The sequence below is a fragment of the Podarcis gaigeae genome (genome assembly GCF_964106915.1).
Source record: "Podarcis gaigeae genome assembly, chromosome: 7".
Classification (NCBI taxonomy): Eukaryota; Metazoa; Chordata; class Lepidosauria; order Squamata; family Lacertidae; genus Podarcis; species Podarcis gaigeae.
Genome location: NC_139683.1, coordinates 85,341,827 through 85,363,077, shown reverse-complemented (window position 1 = coordinate 85,363,077; position 21,251 = coordinate 85,341,827). Strand labels below are relative to the sequence as shown.

The 21,251-nt window shown below is 43.8% G+C and overlaps 1 protein-coding gene across 2 annotated transcripts; it reads right to left on the bottom strand.

The window, feature by feature from the left end:
• Positions 1-483: 483 nt before the first annotated feature.
• On the bottom strand, positions 484-20,830 carry KAT14 (lysine acetyltransferase 14). Of its 2 annotated transcripts, XM_083748420.1 has the most exons (11): positions 20,673-20,830; positions 18,214-18,735; positions 17,092-17,210; positions 12,404-12,525; positions 11,689-11,870; positions 10,447-10,863; positions 7,775-8,334; positions 5,220-5,356; positions 3,646-3,821; positions 2,280-2,470; positions 484-708 (listed from the first exon to the last, which is right to left on the bottom strand). In XM_083748420.1, exons 2-11 carry the CDS (start codon positions 18,467-18,469, stop codon positions 535-537), a joined length of 2,334 nt encoding a protein of 777 aa, XP_083604546.1. In that variant the 5' UTR covers positions 18,470-18,735; positions 20,673-20,830; the 3' UTR covers positions 484-534. The 2 variants fall into 2 exon arrangements, with proteins under 2 accessions (XP_083604546.1, XP_083604547.1); XM_083748421.1 differs by lacking the exon at positions 10,447-10,863.
• Positions 20,831-21,251: the final 421 nt, after the last annotated feature.

Sequence of the window (21,251 nt, the reverse complement as noted above, 5' to 3'; positions counted from 1 at the left end):
ATAGCCAATCTGAATTTTGACAGGTGAGATCAGGCTTCCTCAACCTTGGCCCTCCAGATGTTTTGAGACTACAATTCCCATCATCCCTGACCACTGGTGCTGCTAGCTAGGGAACATGGGAGTTGTAGGCCAAAAACATCTGGAGGGCCGAGGTTGAGGAAGCCTGGGTTAGATTTTTCCACCTAATAAATTTCATGTCTAGAGAGATTGAATCAAACATTTTATTGCTTTCTGCAAAGAATAGTTTGAACATTTGTATCTTCATTCAGTATGAGAACTCATTGGGAATCATCAACTGGTTTGTCAAAAGGGTTCTTCATGAAGAACAGGACAATGAATTCCATTCTTACCAAAAAGGAAGGAGTTTCTGTTTTTCTGTCCTGGCCAAACAGACACTATTGTAGTAAATATATATATATACTAATCTCAGTAAAGACCACAGACAAATAACTTAATAGCAATAAAGGCAACAAAGCACCTCAGTAAAAGCGCTAAACCATATTTTATTGTAGTGACCAGATTTCCCTTGCAGTATCATCGCCGCAACCTCAGAAAGAACGCATGTTTGCATTCCTTACTGTCCAAAGGGTAGTATTTGTCATAGAAATCTAAAATGTACTCCTCAGTTTTAAATCCAAACTTCTGGTACAGCAGCATTGCAGAATTACTTGCAGATACATGAAGGGTTGCATCTTTGCCCATACAAGTCTGTGAAAAGAAAAAAAAGAGTTGTATTGCATGTGAGGAAGGAAATGAGGAGATAACTAATTATAGGAGCACTGTGCAGTCAAAGCAAGACAACTTTCAAGAAGGAAGAGATACTAAAAGCAGACAGAAGTATATACATCATAGATGGATAACAGATGATATAGTAAAGCACAGGTTACATCTAATACCAGTTTCTCTTGGGGAAATGAATTCAGGATACAAAATTTTCAGAATTGCTAGCTTCCAAGATTGACTGTCCTTCAATTCTGCTTGATAAGGACCTCAGTCATTCAGTACTTAAAACTGGTAAACTTCAAGAAGTAGCAACCTTCAGAAGATGCAAAGTTACAGCAGCACTGACATAGCCTTAATTTCACTGAATAAATTAAGAAAGGTACCAGAAAGAAGAGCTGGAAGAGGGGTGGAAAATGGAAGTATCTCATTACTTGCAAACAGGGTAAAACAATTAGCCCCAGCAGATAATAAATTTGGTCAATGAACTAACAGATTTTGTGATGAGGAGCTTGTTAAGTCATTCAATCTGGACATGAAAGCTACAGAATTCAAGACAACACATAAAAAAGTAGATAGTTTGCTCCGGGCTGGCCAAAACTGCCTTTGGGAATTTAGGGTTGTGCTGCTATTGGACCGACTAGGCATCTGTACCTGAATCCCAAATGAAAGCCACAAATTTTACAAGGGTGTTTTCCCGTCCTTAATGAATCTGCACCAGTGGCGTAGCGTGGGTTGCCTGGGCCAAGGCGCAAAAGGAATGTCAGCATCACCATGGGGAAGGGGGCTAGCACAACATCCTGGGTCCTCCCCCCTGAGCTCTCCTGGGAGGTGCTGGACATGGACTCCAACCTCACAACTGGAGCCCCTCTGGCACCGCAGCTCACCCTGCACCAGCTGCTTCAGCTGCTCGTAGCACACCCACAGAAAGCTCCACCAGTCCAGCCAAGGAGCCAGCATGCTGCCAGCCAAGGCTCGCATGGTTGCCTCTTGGTTCACACCAGGCACTCCAACGGCACCTGCCGTGCCTACGGCTGCCTGCTCCCATACAAGGGCTGGGCTGGGGGCTCTGCGGTGGCCCCAGGGCAGAAGGGAGATGAGGGGACCACCCAGCACAGCAGCAACCTGGCATGCACACCGTCGGCATCAGCCATAGCATAAGAAGCGTGTTGTGCACAACACCTGCAAGCTAAGGATACGAACCCGAGGCACCAAAGGGGACAGGGAGCAAGAGGGGGTTCTGCCCTGGCACATGAAGGCCTGGCCGGCTACCCACTCCCCACTCGCAGCCCACCCAGCCAGGCTAGAGAAGGGAGCCCCCTCCTAGTTTTGCAGCTCTTTCGGGACCACTGCAGCCCATTGGTATAATTTTGCACCCGGGGCAATTGCCCCTGCAGCCCCCCATGCAACGCTACACCACTGATCTGCACAACATAGATGCGACAACTGAATGACGAGTAGGTCATCAAAGGGATATAAATCTTCTTGAGTAAACCTGCCCTGTTTGCACTTGTATTTAAAGTAAAAGGTACTTTCAAGATAATAAATCATAAAATTACCTGAATAAGATGATAGATCATAAAGGTTGCAATTCCTGATCTTCTCCATTCAGGGTGAACAAACAGAAAAGAGATGTATGCTTCATTGTATTTAACATCTGGCACCATAAAACCAAATGCAACAATGACCTTTTTGTAAAGGACAACAACACTGAAGTCTGGATATTGCAAGCATTCTGAGAGGTCGATTCCTGTGGGAGAGAAAAGCACACCACAAATGATCACAGATTGTTGATGGAAAAGGAACATTATACAAAATATCTATTTAAGGCTTTTTTTAAAAAAAGAAAGAAAAAGCTTTGCTCATGTGGAGCTCTCCTATTTTCATAATTTGACATTAGCATGGAGCCTAGTTCATAATGTCCTAAAGGACTCAAAATATAAATTACAAGACTGGTAGTAAATAATCCTACAATGAAATGTTGAGGACATTTCCATGTTAAAGGAATAATATACTGTTAGCTATTATAATTATGTGAATAAAATGACCCAGTAGTTCAATCCTAAATGCATGCTTGCTTGGAGGTATGTCCAACTGAATTCAATGGGTCTTTGACCAGAAGTAAGTGTGTGCAGGATTACACCCCAAGATCACAGTAAATGTCTGCAGGTTATTCAACTTTTCCACATATACTTTCAAAAGCTACATTTATTCAGTCATGAGAGAGAATTAAAAACGGTTTTATAAGGTTATGAAATTCCATTGGGAACCAATCAGAAAAATAGGTGCTTGTTCTATTAGGAACAGGTCTATTCAGCCAATAGAAAATGCATTGATACATGCACACAGGCTTTTTATTAATATTACTATTACATTTCTTTTTATTCCACAAGAGTGACTGCAAGCAACATACAGTGCAAAAACAAACATTTAAACTAAGTATAAGAACAATTATAAAATAAGAACCCACAATGTTCAGTCAAAATATATATAGCCAACTCAACCCACCACTAAAAGACGTCACAAACATACCTAAGTAGCCTCCAAATTAAGGGCCAAAATTCTGTGCGAATAAAAGTATTTTTGCCCAGCCCATCAACACAGATAAATGATGGTACCAGGCTAAGTACACATTAGGCACAAATTCATTAATCAACGTCCCAAAACACTTTCTTTTCATTTCCTTTTCAAAAAAAGCAGCCTCATAGCTTTTTACTACCCACTACCTTTCTTTTCCAACTGTCCCACCCATCCTTCTTCCGTCTTCTCAGGATTCAAAACTAATGTATGCCTTGTGGGGGAGCAGCTGAAATTCTCTTAGGGAAGGGAAAAGAGAAGCAGGGCAGCATTAGAGCAGTAGTATATCTACCAGAATGGAATGAGTAGTCGCCCCATTATTTCCCTTGACCACCTAGTAAATCCTACCTGGCCAAAAGAACTCATGGCACATTGAGTTAATAGTGGGGATGTGATTAGGGCGCACATAGCAGTAATCAATGGGTGCCTCTGGCTCAGCAGTCCAGCTGGGATCATTCTTGTGCGAATGGGCACGAATCTCATTCAGCAACCTTAGTTTTGGAGGCTTGGTTTCATAATCACGCCTGGAGGGGACACAACAGCAATATTTGTCATTTTCAGGGTATAACAGCAGTCAGACTCAGTCGGGCCTGAAATTAAGACACAGGTATGGTGAACAGAAAACAGGAGAGATTTGTTGTTGCTGGGGTCTAGTTGTTAAAGCCAGCCACAAGTTGGAGAACAGCCATGTTTAAGTTCAAGGGTGCACCATTCTCCAGATGTCTCTCAAGTCTTATTATGATACCATGCTGGGAAACCTGTCTGGGCTTGGAGAGGGCACCTTCCCTTTCCTTCCATGCACTAAATATTTCAATCTAGGACCATATCCATCCACCAAACTACCAAAAAGGTAACCATATCATCTATTTCACAGCAATTCAGGGACCCCACTGATGAAATTATTTTGCTATCTGTTCAGTCCTTAAAGTGCTCCATATTAATTCATTAAGCTGTAAATTGCCTTTTATTTTACTTTGTTATTAAACCTTCCTTTTTGTGGAGAGTATGCCACTACCTAGACAAAATTTCTAAAGTTGTGCATGCTGTGCTCCTGTACATTTGATAAATGTATTTGTTTCTGTCCCAACTCTAGCATACTCACAGGAAGAATAGACTCTGGGCTGCAGAGAAAAACGATCCTCCTAGCATGAGTGTTTTGCATCTTATGAAATACCACCAAAACAGGAAAGATGAGCAAGTAATACTTCATGTTTCCATGCTTTTGGTATAAAACACAAAGGGAGCAGTTGAGTATCTGCCCTGCAAGGCCACCTACACTGAGAACCCATACATCTTCCCAGGACTATGGACTTAAAGATAAAGGTAAAGGGACCCCCGACCATTAGGTCCAGTCGTGACCGACTCTGGGGTTGCGGCGCTCATCTCACTCTATTGGCCGAGGGAGCCGGCGTTTGTCTGCAGACAGCTTCCGGGTCCAGTGGCCAGCATGACTAAGCCGCTTCTGGCGAACCAGAGCAGCGCATGGAAACGCCGTTTACCTATTTATCTACTTGCACTTTGATGTGCTTTTGAACTACTAGGTTGGCAGGAGCTGGGACCGAGCAACGGGAGCTCACCCCGTCGTGGGGATTCGAACCACTGACCTTCTGATCAGCAAGTCCTAGGCTCTGTGGTTTAACCCACAGCGCCACCCGCGTCCCTATGGACTATGGACTTACTTGGTGGCAAAATCACCTCTGCCAATTTCAGTTCTCCATCTGTAATATGGGGATAACAGTGATCTATTTAACAGAGCAGACTTAGCAGACTGTCTTTACAAACTTTTAAAACATATATTTCAGCCTAAAGTCATGGCCCTAAGAGTTGAGTGTTCAACAATTGACCAGAAAGAGAACAAATCTGGAGGGGAAAAGAAGAAAGAGCCATCTGCTCGTAAGTGAAAACAGCTCTGTGATCTGTACCTGATGTAGGGTTTCAAAACACGGGAAGTGTAGGGACTGATAATGCTGTGGTCAGTCAAAGCATCTTCTGAGCCTACGAGTCGGCACAGAAATTTTGTTGGCATTTGTCGAAACCCCTTCACAGCAGACAGCTTAGTCTGTAAAGCAAAGCCAAAAAACAAGGAAATGAGCCTAGAATGAACATAAACAAGAGAGCTATCGCTGATAGAATACAAATAACATCTGCAACTGATCCTTGCAACTTGGTAAAAAAAATGCCAATGGCAAGTTAACTACAGTGTACCACTGGCTATTTTATAAATGGTAATTTGCACCAACCACAAGGTGGCTGTTACTACTGTCAAGTCCAGTTTTGAAAAAGGAGAATGGTCAGTATTCAGCTAGAAAGCTGCACTAGCACAATGGGATTCCCTCCCTTTTCTCCCCACATGCGATCCCCAAATGTGTACCAGAGCGGGGGGGGACCCAGAACAGGTTTAGGGGTCACACAGAGGGAGAAGGGAAGAATGTTCCATTGTGCAAAGAGAAATTTTTGCACTACACATTGAACACAACCTAAGTTACCCTATCTGCAAGATGTTGAGATTACCTAGTCCCTCTTAGGAATTCAAACAGCATTAGTTTACTGGTCTTAAAAATGAAGTTACTGTGACACTGTAATCTCTTTAATGGATGGAGGTTACCCAGGAGTTGTTTGCTCCCCCCCCCCCTTTGCTTCGAGGGCAGAGCTATGCAAATGACTTTGTGACTCGTCTTTCAGTGGAAGAAGCCTCCTGCACCCAGTTTCAGGGCACAGGGAGGAATTCATTTTGCAAGCCCATAAGCAGAATCTCTGAGCAAGGACTTCGGCTTGTGCAGGAGGGCTTTCCCTACCTCTTCTCCCCACCTCCTTGAAACTGGCTCTAGGGAGATCAGCAGAACCATCAGCGAAGCATGCAGGGGGAGGAGAGGTGGGATATTTTGTGGCAAACTGAAATGCTTGCGCAGGTGGAACCTTTGCTAGCACAATGTTGAATTCCACCCATAATATGCTCAATAAAAACATAACTTGGTTTCCAGTTAACCATTAACTTCTGTAGCAGTAAATTATAAATGAGTGCGTACATTAACACCCAAGAATATACAGATAAAATGTCATTCCCCGGATTTGGACAATGTTAGCTATTGAACCGAGGAGTCCCAGAATGCTCCAGATGTCTACAGCAGCAGAGAAACAAGCTGAGGTGTTTCTGGGTGATCTCCATCGAGCCAAGAGTGTAACTGCAGATCCCTCACTAGAGGGCTCCTTAGAGCTTTGTGGATTTATAGAATTCCTAAGGTCCTTTAAAGCTGAAGAAGAAGAATAAACACATATCTAGGCTTTAGAGCTGGGTGATATATTGGTATGTTGTCTGAAACCGAGATGGCATTCAGATTGAAATACCAGCTTTAGACATTTTGATCTGGCAATACATTGTGCCAGCTCAAATTGCCTACAGACGGCAAAGGCGCAGGCAGGCAGGCAGGCAGGCAGATGGAGCCTGAAAGTGAACGCCTGAAGGTGAACACCTTCTCAAGCTCCGCTTACCTGCCTGTCTGCACCTTTGAGAAAAGCCCCCACCCCATCCCTCCATCTCACCTGAGCCAGAGAGGTATGAGGGCTTGCACAGCTGAGCAGCAGGCTTCCCATCCTCCAGCTAATCAGAGAAGTCCCGATGCCCCTCTGGCTCACACAAGCTGGAGAGGTATGGCGGCTTGGGCTGGGCAATATACCAGACACTGTGGTATATCAGCATATTGCGGAATTTAACTGCTGCTAGTGGCGCTGTGGGTTAAAGCCTCAGCGCCTAGGACTTGCTGATCGAAAGGTCGGCGGTTCGAATCCCTGCGGCGGGGTGCGCTCCCGCTGCTCGGTCCCAGCGCCTGCCAACCTAGCAGTTCGAAAGCACCTCTGGGTGCAAGTAGATAAATAGGGACCGCTTACCAGCGGGAAGGTAAACGGCGTTTCCGTGTGCGGCTCTGGCTCGCCAGAGCAGCGATGTCACGCTGGCCACGTGACCCGGAAGTGTCTCCGGACAGCGCTGGCCCCTGGCCTCTTGAGTGAGATGGGCGCACAACCCCAGAGTCTGTCAAGACTGGCCCGTACGGGCAGGGGTACCTTTACCTTTTTTATATCACAATGATGAGAGCCAGATACTGCCCCGCCCTACTAGGCTTTGTGGTGGCAGGCTGTTTGGTTGCCCTTGAAAACACTTCCTTGGTCCTTCTGGACATAAAAGCATCACCTAAGTATGCCTAAAAGAATTGGATATAAAGTAAATGAAAATTGCCACATATAACTTCCATAAAAACAGCACTTCCACTCTCTGGAAAGAAGGGATTGAGCAGCCAGTGCCAAGGAATACATTGCCCCATTCCATTAAGAGAAATTTCACAATGGATGTGGATCATGGGCAGTGATTCACAGATAATGACCTAAGAAAGGATGTTTAGACGTGTGGTATATGGACTTTGCCCATTATTCCCATTCAGAGTATGGGAGCTATCAAAAAAACAGTTGAATTGGAAACATTAACCTGGTATCGATCCAAGATTCTGAAATCCTGGCTGGTAGTTCTGTACATTGCGTAATTTGCTGGGGGACAGGGAGCAATTCCTTCCTTGGGTCCATAAATCCGATCAACCAGGAGAAGGGCTGCATTCACAATACTGTCCAAGTCAAAGAGGGGCAGGCCTCTCTCGCGCTTGGCCTGCCGAATTATCAACTTGCGCCGCAGTCTCTGAGCTTCGGGGGTCATGGCTGCAGCATTTGGGCAGCTCTCCAAGTTCCTCAAGAGAAGCTTTTCTTCATAGATGCTAACAGGTGCATACTTGGGCATGCCAAACTTAGCGTTCTTATGTTCCAACTGCATCCTCCTTTTGTCTCGACCCTGGTCCTGAAGGGATGTGCGAGTATGATCAGAGTTTTCAGTGTCACGTTCAAGTCTCTCTGCTTTTTCTTCCTCGCTCTCCATCTCTTGCTTAATCTGCTCTGGTGTCTTCACCTTCTTTCGGATCATTCCCACTGGACCACTCGGGGGTGGGATATACTCTATTCCCGGATCTATAACACCATCACCCTCCATCTCTTCATCATCTATAAACAAAACAAAATAGTCCATAAACTTTGTGACAGTGTAACGAATACAACTTATCTGAAGAAGTGTGCATGCACACGAAAGCTTATACTCAGAACAAACTTAGCTGGTCTCTAAGGTGCTACTGGACAATTTTTTAATTTATTTCGACTGCATCAGGCCAACACGGCTACCTACTTGAATCCAGAATACAACTGTGTGTTCTTCCTAGGAGACTGTGGCTTTGAAAGGGTACACAGCCATTCCCCATTAATATTCAGTTGAGACTGACCTTTCCAAAGTAATATTCTCCACATTTGCTAGTTAAAGAGGTTTTGATTTATGAAAATCAGGCCACTTTAGTAGATCCAGTGTGGCTCTGAATAGGGTGCTTAATTCAGGCAGGAAGATGGACCACAAAAGTCTGACAGCAGAAAAGACAGGCCTTTCTGTAGCACAAATGTATCTAAAAGTATACTGATAGAATAGCCAGGAATGCTAGACTTACTAAAAGGTAAAGATAAAGGACCGCTGGATAGTTAAGTCCACTCAAAGGCGACTATGGGGTTGTGGCGCTCATCTCGCTTTCAGGCCGAGGAAGCCAGTGTTTGTCCACAGACAGCTTTCTGGGTCATGTGGCCAGCAGGACTAAACTGCTTCTGATGCAACAGGACACCATGACAGAAGCCAGAGCACACGGGAATGCTGTTTACCTTCCCACCACAGCAGTACATCTTTATCTACTTGAACTGGCGTGCTTTCAAACTGCTAGGTTGGCTAGGAGCTGGGATAGAGCAGCGGGAGCTCACTCCTTTGTGGAGATTCGGATCGCTGACCTTCCGATCGGCAAGCCCAAGAGGCTCAGTGGTTTAGACCACAGCAATACCCACCTCCCTATTAGACCTACTATGAGGTTCTATTACAGCAAAATGTGTATCAGGAGGCTTGGTTTGGTCAAAATCGAGTATACACTCCCAGAATTAACGCTAAATACATCGCTTCTGGTAAATGAGCCACCATAGTCGCTAGAGCAATGATGGCCAAACTTGGCCCTCCAGCTGTTTTGGAACTACAACTCCCATGATCCCTAGCTAACAGGACCAGTGGTCAGGGATGATGGGAATTGTAGTCCCAAAAACAGCTGGAGGGCCAAGTTTGGCCATCACTGCGCTAGACTAGAGCAGCGGTTCTCAACCTGTGGGTCCCCAGATGTTGTTGGACGACAACTCCCATCATCCCTGAGCTCTGGCCTTGCTAGCTAGGGGTGATGGGAGTTGTAGTTCAACAACATCTGGGGCCCCACAAGTTGAGAAAGGCTGCGCTAGAGGATTGTGAAAATTTGCGTCCCGGGCTTTTTAGACTTGTCTACCCATGTAGTATCTGAAACCAAGAGGTGCATTGGTTGTCAGATGTGAAATATTTTCAGCATTATTTTCAGCTCTCCTGAAATTAGCTGTTTGAAGGAAAGGCAACATAAATTTTAATAAGCAATAATAAAGCATCAGGAAAGTTAAAACACAACTGTATTGACTGGGAGGGGGAGAGGGTGGAATCCTCAGAACTAGCAACCTAGAATGGCAACCAAAACCAAAACAGCAGCAAACAAAAAAGGCATTTTTCTATGTTCTAGTGTTATTGCTAATTTTGTTTGTTGGTTTTGGTACAGTTGAGAAAATAAGTTAATTCAACTTTTTCGCATGAAAGTACTATGATAATGCCCTTTATACAAGACCACGTACACATAGTATTAAGAAAACAGCACTTGCAGCATTTTCTTCTTTTTTGTCCATGTATATGCTTCCAGAAGAGTACATCAGAGAAAGTTAACATTCCAGCAAGAATCTAGCAACACAGATGGCATATATGTGATTGTCAGAAACACTGGTTGGGTACACAATTGGCTATATGAATTAATACTAGACAAGGAATAATATTACTGATAAATGCTTGAATATTTTCCACATTAGAAAACATTTTCCTTGGTACGTTAGTGAATATAATTATTGGAATAAGTATCACAGTTCCTGGTAGATGTTAAATACCACCAACAATAGAACTATGGTCAAGAAATGGTTGTGGAAATGATATCCAATAGAGGTTAATAGACAAGGAAACGTTAAAGTAGCTTTTACCATGAAACAGGGCCTGGGGTGGCATTATATCTGGAATAAGGTCTGCTTCTGAGAGCAGGCTCGGTGTAGCTGAGTGAGATGCTGGCGTTCCGGGAGCAGAGAAATCTGGAGAAGGAGATGGAGATGGGCTTGTCAAAGGAGTTCGATCAGAGGAGCTCAGGGAAGAAAAGTCAACCACTTCCCCCTTCTCCAGTATAATGTCAGGACGCCGGCTTCGACTGATGAATTTGACTGGCGTGGAGGATGTGCTTCTGTCCAGGAAGGCAGCTGCCTCCTTCTGAGCTCTCCTGATGTCCTTGGCTTCCTGAGTGCGAGATCTCTTCTCCTTCAGCTCCATGGCAGATTCTACCGGATTGCGGCTCACTCTCTTTCTAAGTCCCTCCACCGTAATGATAGGGTCTAATGATGGTTTTGAACCTGCCAGAGAACAAGTAGTGGGTTTGTTCCGACATGCAGAGAGAACACCAACTTTAGAACTTTAGGGAAGCTTTTAATATTTGATGAATTACTGTATTTTAATATTTTGCTGGAAGCCACCCAGAGTGGCTGGGGAAACCCAGCCAGATGGGCGGGTTTAAATTATTATTATTACTCCAAAACAAAGGTAGCATCTATTTCTACCGAAGGTATCCAACATAAACTTTATCTTTAAAGACAATAAAAATACACCTTTCCTGATACAGGAAAACGTGACAAGCAGGTGCTAACATTCTTTAATTCCAGACTGCATATAACAGAATGGGGGAATGCAATATATTTTTGTCACATACATTGAACGTTTTCCACCAAATTTTTAAGAGGAAGAAGAGAGGCAAGAAGTAGTGAAAAGGAGAACTGCAAAGCGGTAGAAGCTGGGGAAGAAACTGGTGAATAGAGAGGCTGAATAGAGAGGTGAGCTTGGGAGTGGCTAGGGAATGAAAACAAGAGTGGCTGAGAAGTAGAAGCAGTAACCAAGAAACATATAATGGGATGTACAAGGGGCAAGATACCTATACAATATCCTTTGCAGAAAGTTCACGGGTCTTTAAAAACTGAGGATGTCTGCATGATGGCGTACCCTTCACAAATTTCTGCATTTGAATTTTTTTGGTTTTTATTTTGATTGAAATCCATAATGTCAATAGTACAGAAGAGTGCAAACCCACTCTCTCTCCTCACGTACCCCCACCCTGCCAAAACCACCAGTTTTAAGACTACTGCATCCTTAAATGTGCAAATGATATGCAGTTTACAAATTATTACCTTTTGTTTTTAGGGCAGATGCCGAAAGCTTCTCTCCTTCCGGCTTCATTGTAGGGGGCCTATTGTGGACAAGTTTCCACCATCCTGGTTCTCCAAACTCTTGAGCCCCTGAACGGAAATATAAAGGACTCCCCACAGAAAGACAACCAGCAACAGTGCTCCACCAAGTAGAAGTCTTCTTCCTAAATCAAAGAAAGAGAAAAATGTCTCTGAAAGAGAGCTCTGTTTACTACATTGGTAGCAGATTGCTAGTTCCTCTTCAGATCTTAAGTGAAATTAATGGGATGAGCACAGTAGCAAGGACTGGAAGCAGGAATCAACTATAGTTGAAAATGTATACGCATTATTTCAAATTTTATTCTGGATTCTCAAAATCTTAGGACAAATTTCAAATGAGGGCTAGGAGATGTTAAGAGACACTCTCAACATGGTGCAATCTTGTACTATTTTGAAAGACCAGAATAAACTTTGAGATAAAATGGCCGTATATTTTGGCCTTCGCTGCTTGCAGAAACCAACTGGAGGGAGACAAGCTAGGGAAAGTCATACTATGCAGAACTATACAGAAGTGAACTAGCTATTGACCTTCACCCACTATGGATACCTTCTCTCTTTTACTCTCACCTAGGAGGAAAAAAAATGTTTTCCTACATTTTAATTATATGTGGACATTTTGTTCTTTACCTTCAGTTTCAAGACAACATAATGGCATTACCGGTTTCCTAGTAGAAAATTCCAGTGTTTTTCAATGAAAGAACAAATGTCTTCCTTCCACCTGAAGTAGCCTTGGCGACCAGTTCCTTCCAAGGATAGATTGTACATTGCCAGCATAACAACCTGAAACGCAAGTAGGAACCTCTCATTTACAATAGGTAAGAAAGATTTGGGGGGGGAGGGGAATAAAAAGATTCTGTTCTCCTAACAGGTTATATAAAATAATCAACTCCTAGACAATTCAGGGTTTGGGGGTGAATTAATCTGCCTGGATTAAGATTATCCTAAAGGCATCTATTTCAGTTAACAAATGTTCAGATATGTTTTAGCCTTAAAGAGGAACACGACAAATGTGTCCTTTATTACCCTAGCTGGGGCAATAAAAATACAAATGGAAATACAAGGAGCTAAGATCAGACAAGAGCTATTTAAAACTAACTGGTATGTGGTATGTCATCTGGGAAACACCTAAATTTGTTTTACAGAATTCAATGCAATCTCCAGATACAAACTGATTTTCACGAGGCCTGAATGGATGGGCTTCAACTTGGATAGAACTACAAGGGGAAAAACAACAGGGTACAGTATCTGATTCCATGGAGGGACTTTCTAATTAAATACTTAGAAATCTGATACTACTATAGTCCTAGCTACTATGGGAACTCATGGAAGAGTTTAAGGAAGATTTGTTGCAATGGGCATACTTGAAGATACCCTAATAAGGGAAAATCTCAGCTTTTAAAAAAATTGTACCATTTGATAGTATTTATATTTTTAAATATCTCTCTGCAAGTACTCACTACAGCAATTACTGTATTTTTGCTCTATAAGACTCACTTTTTCCCTCCTAAAAAGTAAGGGGAAATGTGTGTGCATCTTATGGAGCGAATGCAGGCTGCGCAGCTATCCCAGAAGCCAGAACAGCAAGAGGGATTGCTGCTTTCACTGCGCAGCGATCCCTCTTGCTGTTCTGGCTTCTGAGATTCAGAATTTTTTTCTTCTTGTTTTCCTCCTCCAAAAACTAGGTGCGTCTTGTGGTCTGGTGCGTCTTATAGAGCGAAAAATGCGGTACTAATCGGCAAAAACTCAAATTGCATTTCCTTTTGAATTGGAAGTAGCAGAAAAAGTTATATCATGATGAATAAAAAAACAATGATGCATTAAAGAACTTTTGCAATGTTGCTATGTTAATGCAATTTAAGGCCTTGCTTTATTTAGATGAGAATATTTTTGGAACAAAGTAACAAATAAATGAAACTTAAAAATACACTCTTGCAATGTAGTTAATTTGATGACAGACTTGGTTAAAACACCTATTTAACCAAGCAGTATGTTTTAAAGGAGGAATTGGAGCATAAATGTTGTTAGGCAATTTGCAGCTTGGAGAAGGATAACTGAGAGATTTATTTATTAAAGGAATTTTGAAATTTTATAACTGATTAGATTAGCCAACACCATTCCCTTGACTCCAAAATTCACAAATAAAACACAGTTAATAGTTTTTCTTCTATATTGTGGGGTAGTAGTCCTACTTGTAATTTACTTCAGGTATCTTCAGGAGGCAATTTAGGGAATGGGATTAGCATGCCAGTCAACTGACTACATGTAATTTGTCCAAGTAAGCCACTATGTAAATGGAACTTTCTCTATTTCATTATGGTATGTCATCTGTCAGCAAGAAGTGAAGGCAACTTGTCCCTTGGCACTGGAGCAGTCTGGCCAAACTGCAAAGTATCTCCCACAGTGGAGTACAGGGTCAGATTTAAGGTGCTGCTTTTGACCTTTAAAGCCCTTCACAGCCTAGGACCCTCGTACCTACGGGACCGCCTCTCCTGGTATGCCCCACGGAGGACCTTAAGGTCCATAAATAGCAACACCCTAGTGGTCCCAGGTAGGGACACAGGTGGCGCTGTGGGTTAAAGCCTCAGCGCCTAGGACTTGCTGATCGAAAGGTCGGCGGTTCGAATCCCTGCGGCGGGGTGCGCTCCCGCTGCTCGGTCCCAGCGCCTGCCAACCTAGCAGTTCGAAAGCACCTCCGGGTGCAAGTAGATAAATAGGGACCGCTTACCAGCGGGAAGGTAAACGGCGTTTCCGTGTGCGGCTCTGGCTCGCCAGAGCAGCGATGTCACGCTGGCCACGTGACTCGGAAGTGTCTCCGGACAGCGCTGGCCCCTGGCCTCTTAAGTGAGATGGGCGCACAACCCCAGAGTCTGTCAAGACTGGCCCGTACGGGCAGGGGTACCTTTACCTTTACCTTTAGTGGTCCCAGGCCCTAAAGAAGTTATATTGGCTTCAACCAGAGCCAGGGCCTTTTCAACTCTGGCTCCGGCCTGGTGGAACGCTCTGCCTCATGAGACCAGGGCCCTGCAGGATCTGATTTCTTTCCGCAGGGCCTGTAAGACAGAGTTGTTCCGCCTGGCCTTTGGCTTGGAGCCAATTTGATTCCCACTCTTTCTTTTTTCTTTTCCTTCTCCTCCTGCGATGAGGCGACATTTTAATATTTTAATGTTACATTATTTTAATGTTGCATTTTATTTTTGTTTTTAAGTTGTAATCATTCATCTGGTTTTTATTATTGCTTGTAAGCCGCTCTGAGCCCGGCCTTGGCTGGGGAGGGCGGGGTATAAATAAAATATTATTATTATTATTATTATTATTATTATTATTATTATTATTATTATTATATTATTATTATTATTATCTAATTTAACTGAAGACATCATCCAAGAGTAGCATAAGTAGTCTTCAGGCCACTGTCTAGTTTGAAGAGTATTGGAATAGGAGCAGGGAGCCCAAGAAAAAGGCTTCTTCCCCTTACAGAGGCACTGTTGGACTTGAACTAGTTTCCTGGAGTTTCTCCATACATGCTCTCTCCCCACACATGTGCAATACTGAACTATCTATGCTTCCTTCTCTGTATGTCATTCTGTTGAAAGAATTGTTGTATGCGTGTGCATGTTATATTTAATGGAATTTAAGCTTCCGAATGCAAAGATGTTTAGACTGTACTCTTCTATGTACATCTACTATGCTTTTAGTAAAAAAAAAAGGGGGGGGAAAGGACCCCTGACAGTTAAGTCCAGTCGCAAACGACTCTAGGGTGCAGCGCTCATCTCACTTTACTGGCCACGGGAGCTGACGTTTGTCCGCAGTTTTTCCGGGTCATGTGGCCAGCATGACTAAGCCGCTTCTGGCGAAACCAGAGAAGCGCATGGAAAAGCAGTATACCTTCCCGCCGGAGTGGTACCTCTTTATCTACTTGCACTTTGATGTGCTTTCCAACTGCTAGGTTGGCAGGAGCTGGGACCAAGAAACGGGAGCTCACTCCGTCGCGGGGATTCGAACCGCCGACCTTCCGATCAGCAAGCCCTAGGCTCAGTGGTTTAGACTACAAAAGTAAGTGCACTCAAATTGTTGAAACATATATATATACTTGTTTGTGGGGGTTGCGATTTGTGTGTGGTGAGGTACAGCAGTATCAAAAAGGCATTTCTCCGTCAATATCGCTTATGTGGGTGTATCCTCAGCACACTGTATTTGTGGTGTTGCCTTGGACACTGGGTTGAGTCTGGTGCTATTGCTAAATGTTATCTCTTACTTAAAGTGATATCATGGTATACATAATATCTAGGTTATTGATAAGGGTACCCATGTACATGGCTTAAGGTTGTTTCAAACATTTGCAAATTGATCACATGTAGAAATCACAGCAGCCTTGGAAATGTAACTTAGGGGTGACTGTAGAGGAAGTAATGTCTGTTACAGTATGTCTATTGTTAAAAACACTGCTTCCCAGTAGCCAACATGGTGACTGTAAAGTGAACCAGCTTCAGCACCAGATAAAATCTTACTATGTTGACACAGCTAGGAAACCAGGCCTCCTATACGTGAAACAATTTACAGAGCTGTGAATCATTCCTTGGCTGGTCATAAGATATTATATTATTATTATTATTATTATTATTATTATTATTATTATTATTATTATTACTACTACTACTACTACTACTACCCCAGCCATTCTGGGCGGCTTACAACATATCTGAAAACATAAATCACCAAGTGTTAAAATCTCCCGATACAGGGATGCCTTCAGATGTCCTCTAAAAGTTGTGTAATTATTTATCTACTTGACATCTAAAGGGAGGGCATTCCACAGGGAGGGTGCCACTACCAAGAAGGCCCTCTGCACATATAACACATTGAGTTTCACACAGTCCACATTACTATCAATGTGGTTCCCCGTCTATCCACCAGAGTACTAGAGGTGTTGGACCAGCACAAGTTGTATTATCTACCTTGCTAACCTCCTGATTTTTTGGAGGGTCAAGGCTACTCTATGAGCACAGTCCATGTTTCTCAGTTGTGTACTGCAATGCCAAAAAGGCAGCACAGCTGATTAAATTTGGAACAATTATTTTAACAATCCATGGCCAAAAGATAATTTCCTTTCTGTGTTTACATAACAAATAAAGAACTCTCAAATTAAAAAAAATAATAATCTGGCTTTTTGCAATGTGTTTTTTAGACTCCAAAATAGCCATGTACCTTTAAGGGTAAGCAAATATAAAACCTTAGATTCACACTTAGAAGCTTGCTAACAACTCCTCCCCCTTGCACCTTATTGTAATACACAGAAATGTGAAATCCAGTTTGGGTGCAATTATTAAGGGTCTGCTTGTTACTTACCTGCTGCCAAGTTAGCCTCAGCCGTTCAAACTGTTCCTTCCCATCTTCTGAGCAATCAGAGCAAGTAAATCTGAAAAAATTATCACCTTTGAGATAGGTGATCTGTTCTCTCACCTGATCTGTAAACAAGCAAACAAAACCTTAAGCCTTTTTTCCCAACAAATGGGGTCTACACACCAACATATTACGAGCAAGGTCACAAATAGCACAAATGGGGTTCATCCCAACAGCATTCATCCACTCTGCGTTTTGCTTTGTTAATCACCTCTTACAGAAATCCATGTAACCTCAATTGGTGGGCACATCTGTCTCTATTTTGGAGATATCGCATATATATGTATCATAAGTGCAATTCCTTTTGAAATCTTAAGAATTGTGCATGCAGATATTTTTTTCTCAAACAGAAAAAAATTCTCTATAGCTTTTATGTAGTTCTTGTGAACGCCATCCAGCCACTCCCCGAAGAGGGTAGTCTAGCCCCTTCTAAAGGGATCACTTCTAAAGGGCTAGCCTTGGCCTTGAAGTCCACATGCCAGTGGACTCTGCTAGGGCTGAAAATTGAAGAAAATATGCAATTGCATCTTTGTGTAGGCACAGGCTTTAACTAGTTTTCATAGTCCCTAGGGCTTATGGGTGGTGCTATGACCAACATCCAGCAGAAGGGGCTGACCTTAGAGGAGGCATACACTCGCCATGAAGGAAGCTGCCATAGAGGCTCTGATGGCTAAGGCTGAGAGTTTGTGGGTCCTCTGCCTTCCTGTCAATGGGGTTCTTCGGGAAATCCTCCCCATGTTTTAAAAGGGGGGATGGGACATCCACCCATTCTTTCTTCTGAAAGGGGCATAGCTCATTTACCCGCAAGCAGGAGGGCCAGGAAGCCTCTGAGGTCTGCTACTCACTCATGATTGTGGACTACAAGTCATGTGGAAAAACCTTTTGCTAGGTTTGTGCCTTGGGAAGGATGTGCTTTCAACTGGCTTTCGTCTGATCTGCTTCCTGAAGGCCCAGCTCAGCAAGGGTCACAATCTTGTAGGTCTTCCTGACCAAGGCCTTGAGGTCAGAAGGGCAAAACAAAGGACACGTTTTTATTATTTAAAATAATCAAGAATTAGGAAGCCTTACTTGCTGGTATCCATTTCTGACATCTTTCACAGTAATAAGACATCTCTTCTGTCCAGGATGTGTCCCCTTCATCACTATTTATAGAGTCTCCACTCTGATCATGACTCAAATCCACGGATGCCTGATCTTCAGACTCTACTATGAGAAGAGTTTCTCCTTCCACTTCTCCTTCTTCCAGCCCTTCTGAAGGCGATGTCCTTGTGGCTTCATCATCATGACGGCTCATCATCTCGCTCATGTACACATTAGTATCCATTGTGAATTGACAGTCACTTTTATTATGCAAGAAGCCCAGCAAAACAAAGACTGTTCCAACAAATACGAAGACATTTAAATAACTGAAATGAAAAGGGAGATCCCAACTCTTCCTGGCCCTTACTGTGAGGATTCTTTTCCCATGAGCATTTTGCTTCTTTCCATTTCAAGTTGCTCAGTCAAGGCAATCTGTTGCTCCAAAAGGCGAAGATTTTCTTGCTTACGATTCTGCCTCTCAAAGTCTCTCAGCACACCTTCACGTAGCCTCTGAAAGAGAAATCTCATCATATTATAGTATATATCTCTTAATAATCTACTGTTCAAAAACTTGAGAAAGTGTAAAGGTACTGCTATAGGAAATCACTCTATGATTCTATATGGTGTTTCCTGCTTGGCAGGGGGTTGGACTCGATGGCCCTTGTGGTCTCTTCCAACTCTATGATTCTATGATTCTATTAAATTAAGGCCAACTGTGAATCTTACAAAGCAATCATACTGTTGCAAAAGTAACTTCAAAGGTTTTGCTAACTGTAGGAAGTATACATCCTCATTCCAATACAGGACTAAGCCATCTGCAAATCATAAAGGGTCATTCCCTGAAGATCGCTATATCACAAACCAATAATCAGAGGCCTTCTGTGGCTATATGAAACACTGGGGCATAAAATGCTGGGGGAAATTTATGTTACAAAGTGCAAAGATAACATGGAAGAAGGAATGGTTGAATTGGGGGAAAGGGCAGCAACAGCAGATGCAATTTCTCCTCTATGCAAAGTGTCAAACACCTCTGTTCATTTTTGCTTCCTTTTCTCTCCAGCTCCTATACACCTTTTTGAAAAGAAACATATTAAACAGCTTCATAGCAAGTGTATGTGTGCATGTGTAAAAAACATCTGGCTATATAGGAGAATTTCCTACTTCTACCCCTCCAGGCTTTTGGACAGAAATCCAGGGAATATTCTCATGACTACTTGGCAGTCCAGGCAGCCCCCCCCCCCCAATCTCCCATTTGTGTGGGGGTTACGTTTGGAGCAGGGCTTTTTGTCAAGTCGGTGCCACTGCCATGCCAAGAGAAGGAGAAAGGTGTTCATGGTGAGTTCTGGCACCTCTTTTTCTAGGGAAAACACCATGGTTTCCGAGGCACCACACACTTTGGTGAAATTGCGCAGGATTGAAAACTCACTGGAAAAGACCGCAGACACCCTGTCCCACCCTTTGAGAGATTTTCCAGTGACATCTTTACAACATTTCGGGGTTCCTTGTGGGTTCGTTGTGATGTGCGTGTATATAGTGAACCCATGCAGTGCTTTTTTTTCTGGGGAGACGCAGGGGTAAGCATACCCCTAAACATTTTGTCAATCTAGAGGGAGAAGAAACTAAAAAAAAATAAAAGTTTAGTTTCTTCTCGAGGGCTGTGAATCTGTTGCTACCCCCGACGGCGGCCTCATTTCCTGAGCCTTAGACGGAAGTGAGCGTTTAATGTGTGAAGCAGTGTAGAATGTGGATGTCTGGTGTTTTACAGATGGAACTTTTGGCCTCATTGAGGGGCAGTATTTCAATATGAGTAGGAAAATTACTGTGAGCTGTGTAATACAGTGGCACCTCGGGTTCAGTACTTAATTCGTTCCGGAGGTCCGTTCTTAACCTGAAACTGTTCTTAACCTGAAGCACCACTTTAGCTAAAGGGGCCTTCTGCTGCTGCCGTGCCACCAGAACACGATTTCTGTTCTCATCCTGAAGCAAAGTTCTTAACCCGAGGTACTATTTCTGGGTTAGCGGAGTCTGTAACCTGAAGCGAATGTAACCTGAGGTACCACTGTATGAGGTAATGATGCATGTTCTTTGTACTTTTGTCCATTTACTGTATTTATTTCCCCCGATTTGAACTGTACAGTGGTGATTTTCTTGAGTCAAAATGAGAGTACCCCTAAATATATTTTTTAGGGGTGAAAAGCACTGAACTCGTGTAAATTTGGGGGGAGGGGGCGTGTCCGCTGCCTGTGCCCCTCCCACAGCCACCTTGCCCGTTGGTTTACACGCGCACCGTTCAGTCCCTCCTCGGCAAAAGGGTCACATGCATTCGCCCTCATAATAATAACGCAGCCCCGGAGAGTCAAGGGCTCTTTCTGCCGCCGAATCCGCCCCTCCCTCGATGCTCCCGCCTGCAGGGGGGGGAGTGCGGGTGGGGGGAGGAAGAGGCCTACCTCCCTGACGCGGCTCTGCTGGAGGTGGACGCCCGCGACGACGGCGCCCGAGACCGCGACGGAGGCCGCCAGAACCGCCTTGGACACCGTCGACATGCCGGGCGGACTCGGCCTTCCCCTCAGCGCCCCTGGGACCCCAAGGCGCATGCGCGGCCTCCTGCGCATGCCCAGCGGCTCGGCGCCTTCCGAGCGCTCTTTCGGCCGCGGCTTAAAGAGGCAAAGGCCCTGGACGCTCTCCTGACAGCCGCGATTTCCGGTTCCATTCGGAGCTGGCCGTTCCGCGCCGCAAGAGGGGCAAAGAGCGCGCAGCGAGTCTCCTATGATAGTTTTGGTTCGGGTTCAGAAACCCGGGTTTTTTTGCTGCAGCCACAAGGCTTGAACTCCCCTGGGATGGTCGGAGGGAGAAACACGGGCTTTTCAGTTCGATTTAAGATTTTTATGGACGTTTTTCATAATTCAGTAATATATAGAAGAGTAATCTAAGCAAAAAACAAACCAAATCTTAAGCTTCAGTTACAGATAGGTAGCCGTGTTGGTCTGCCATAGTCAAAACAAAAAAAATTCCTCCCAGTAGCACCT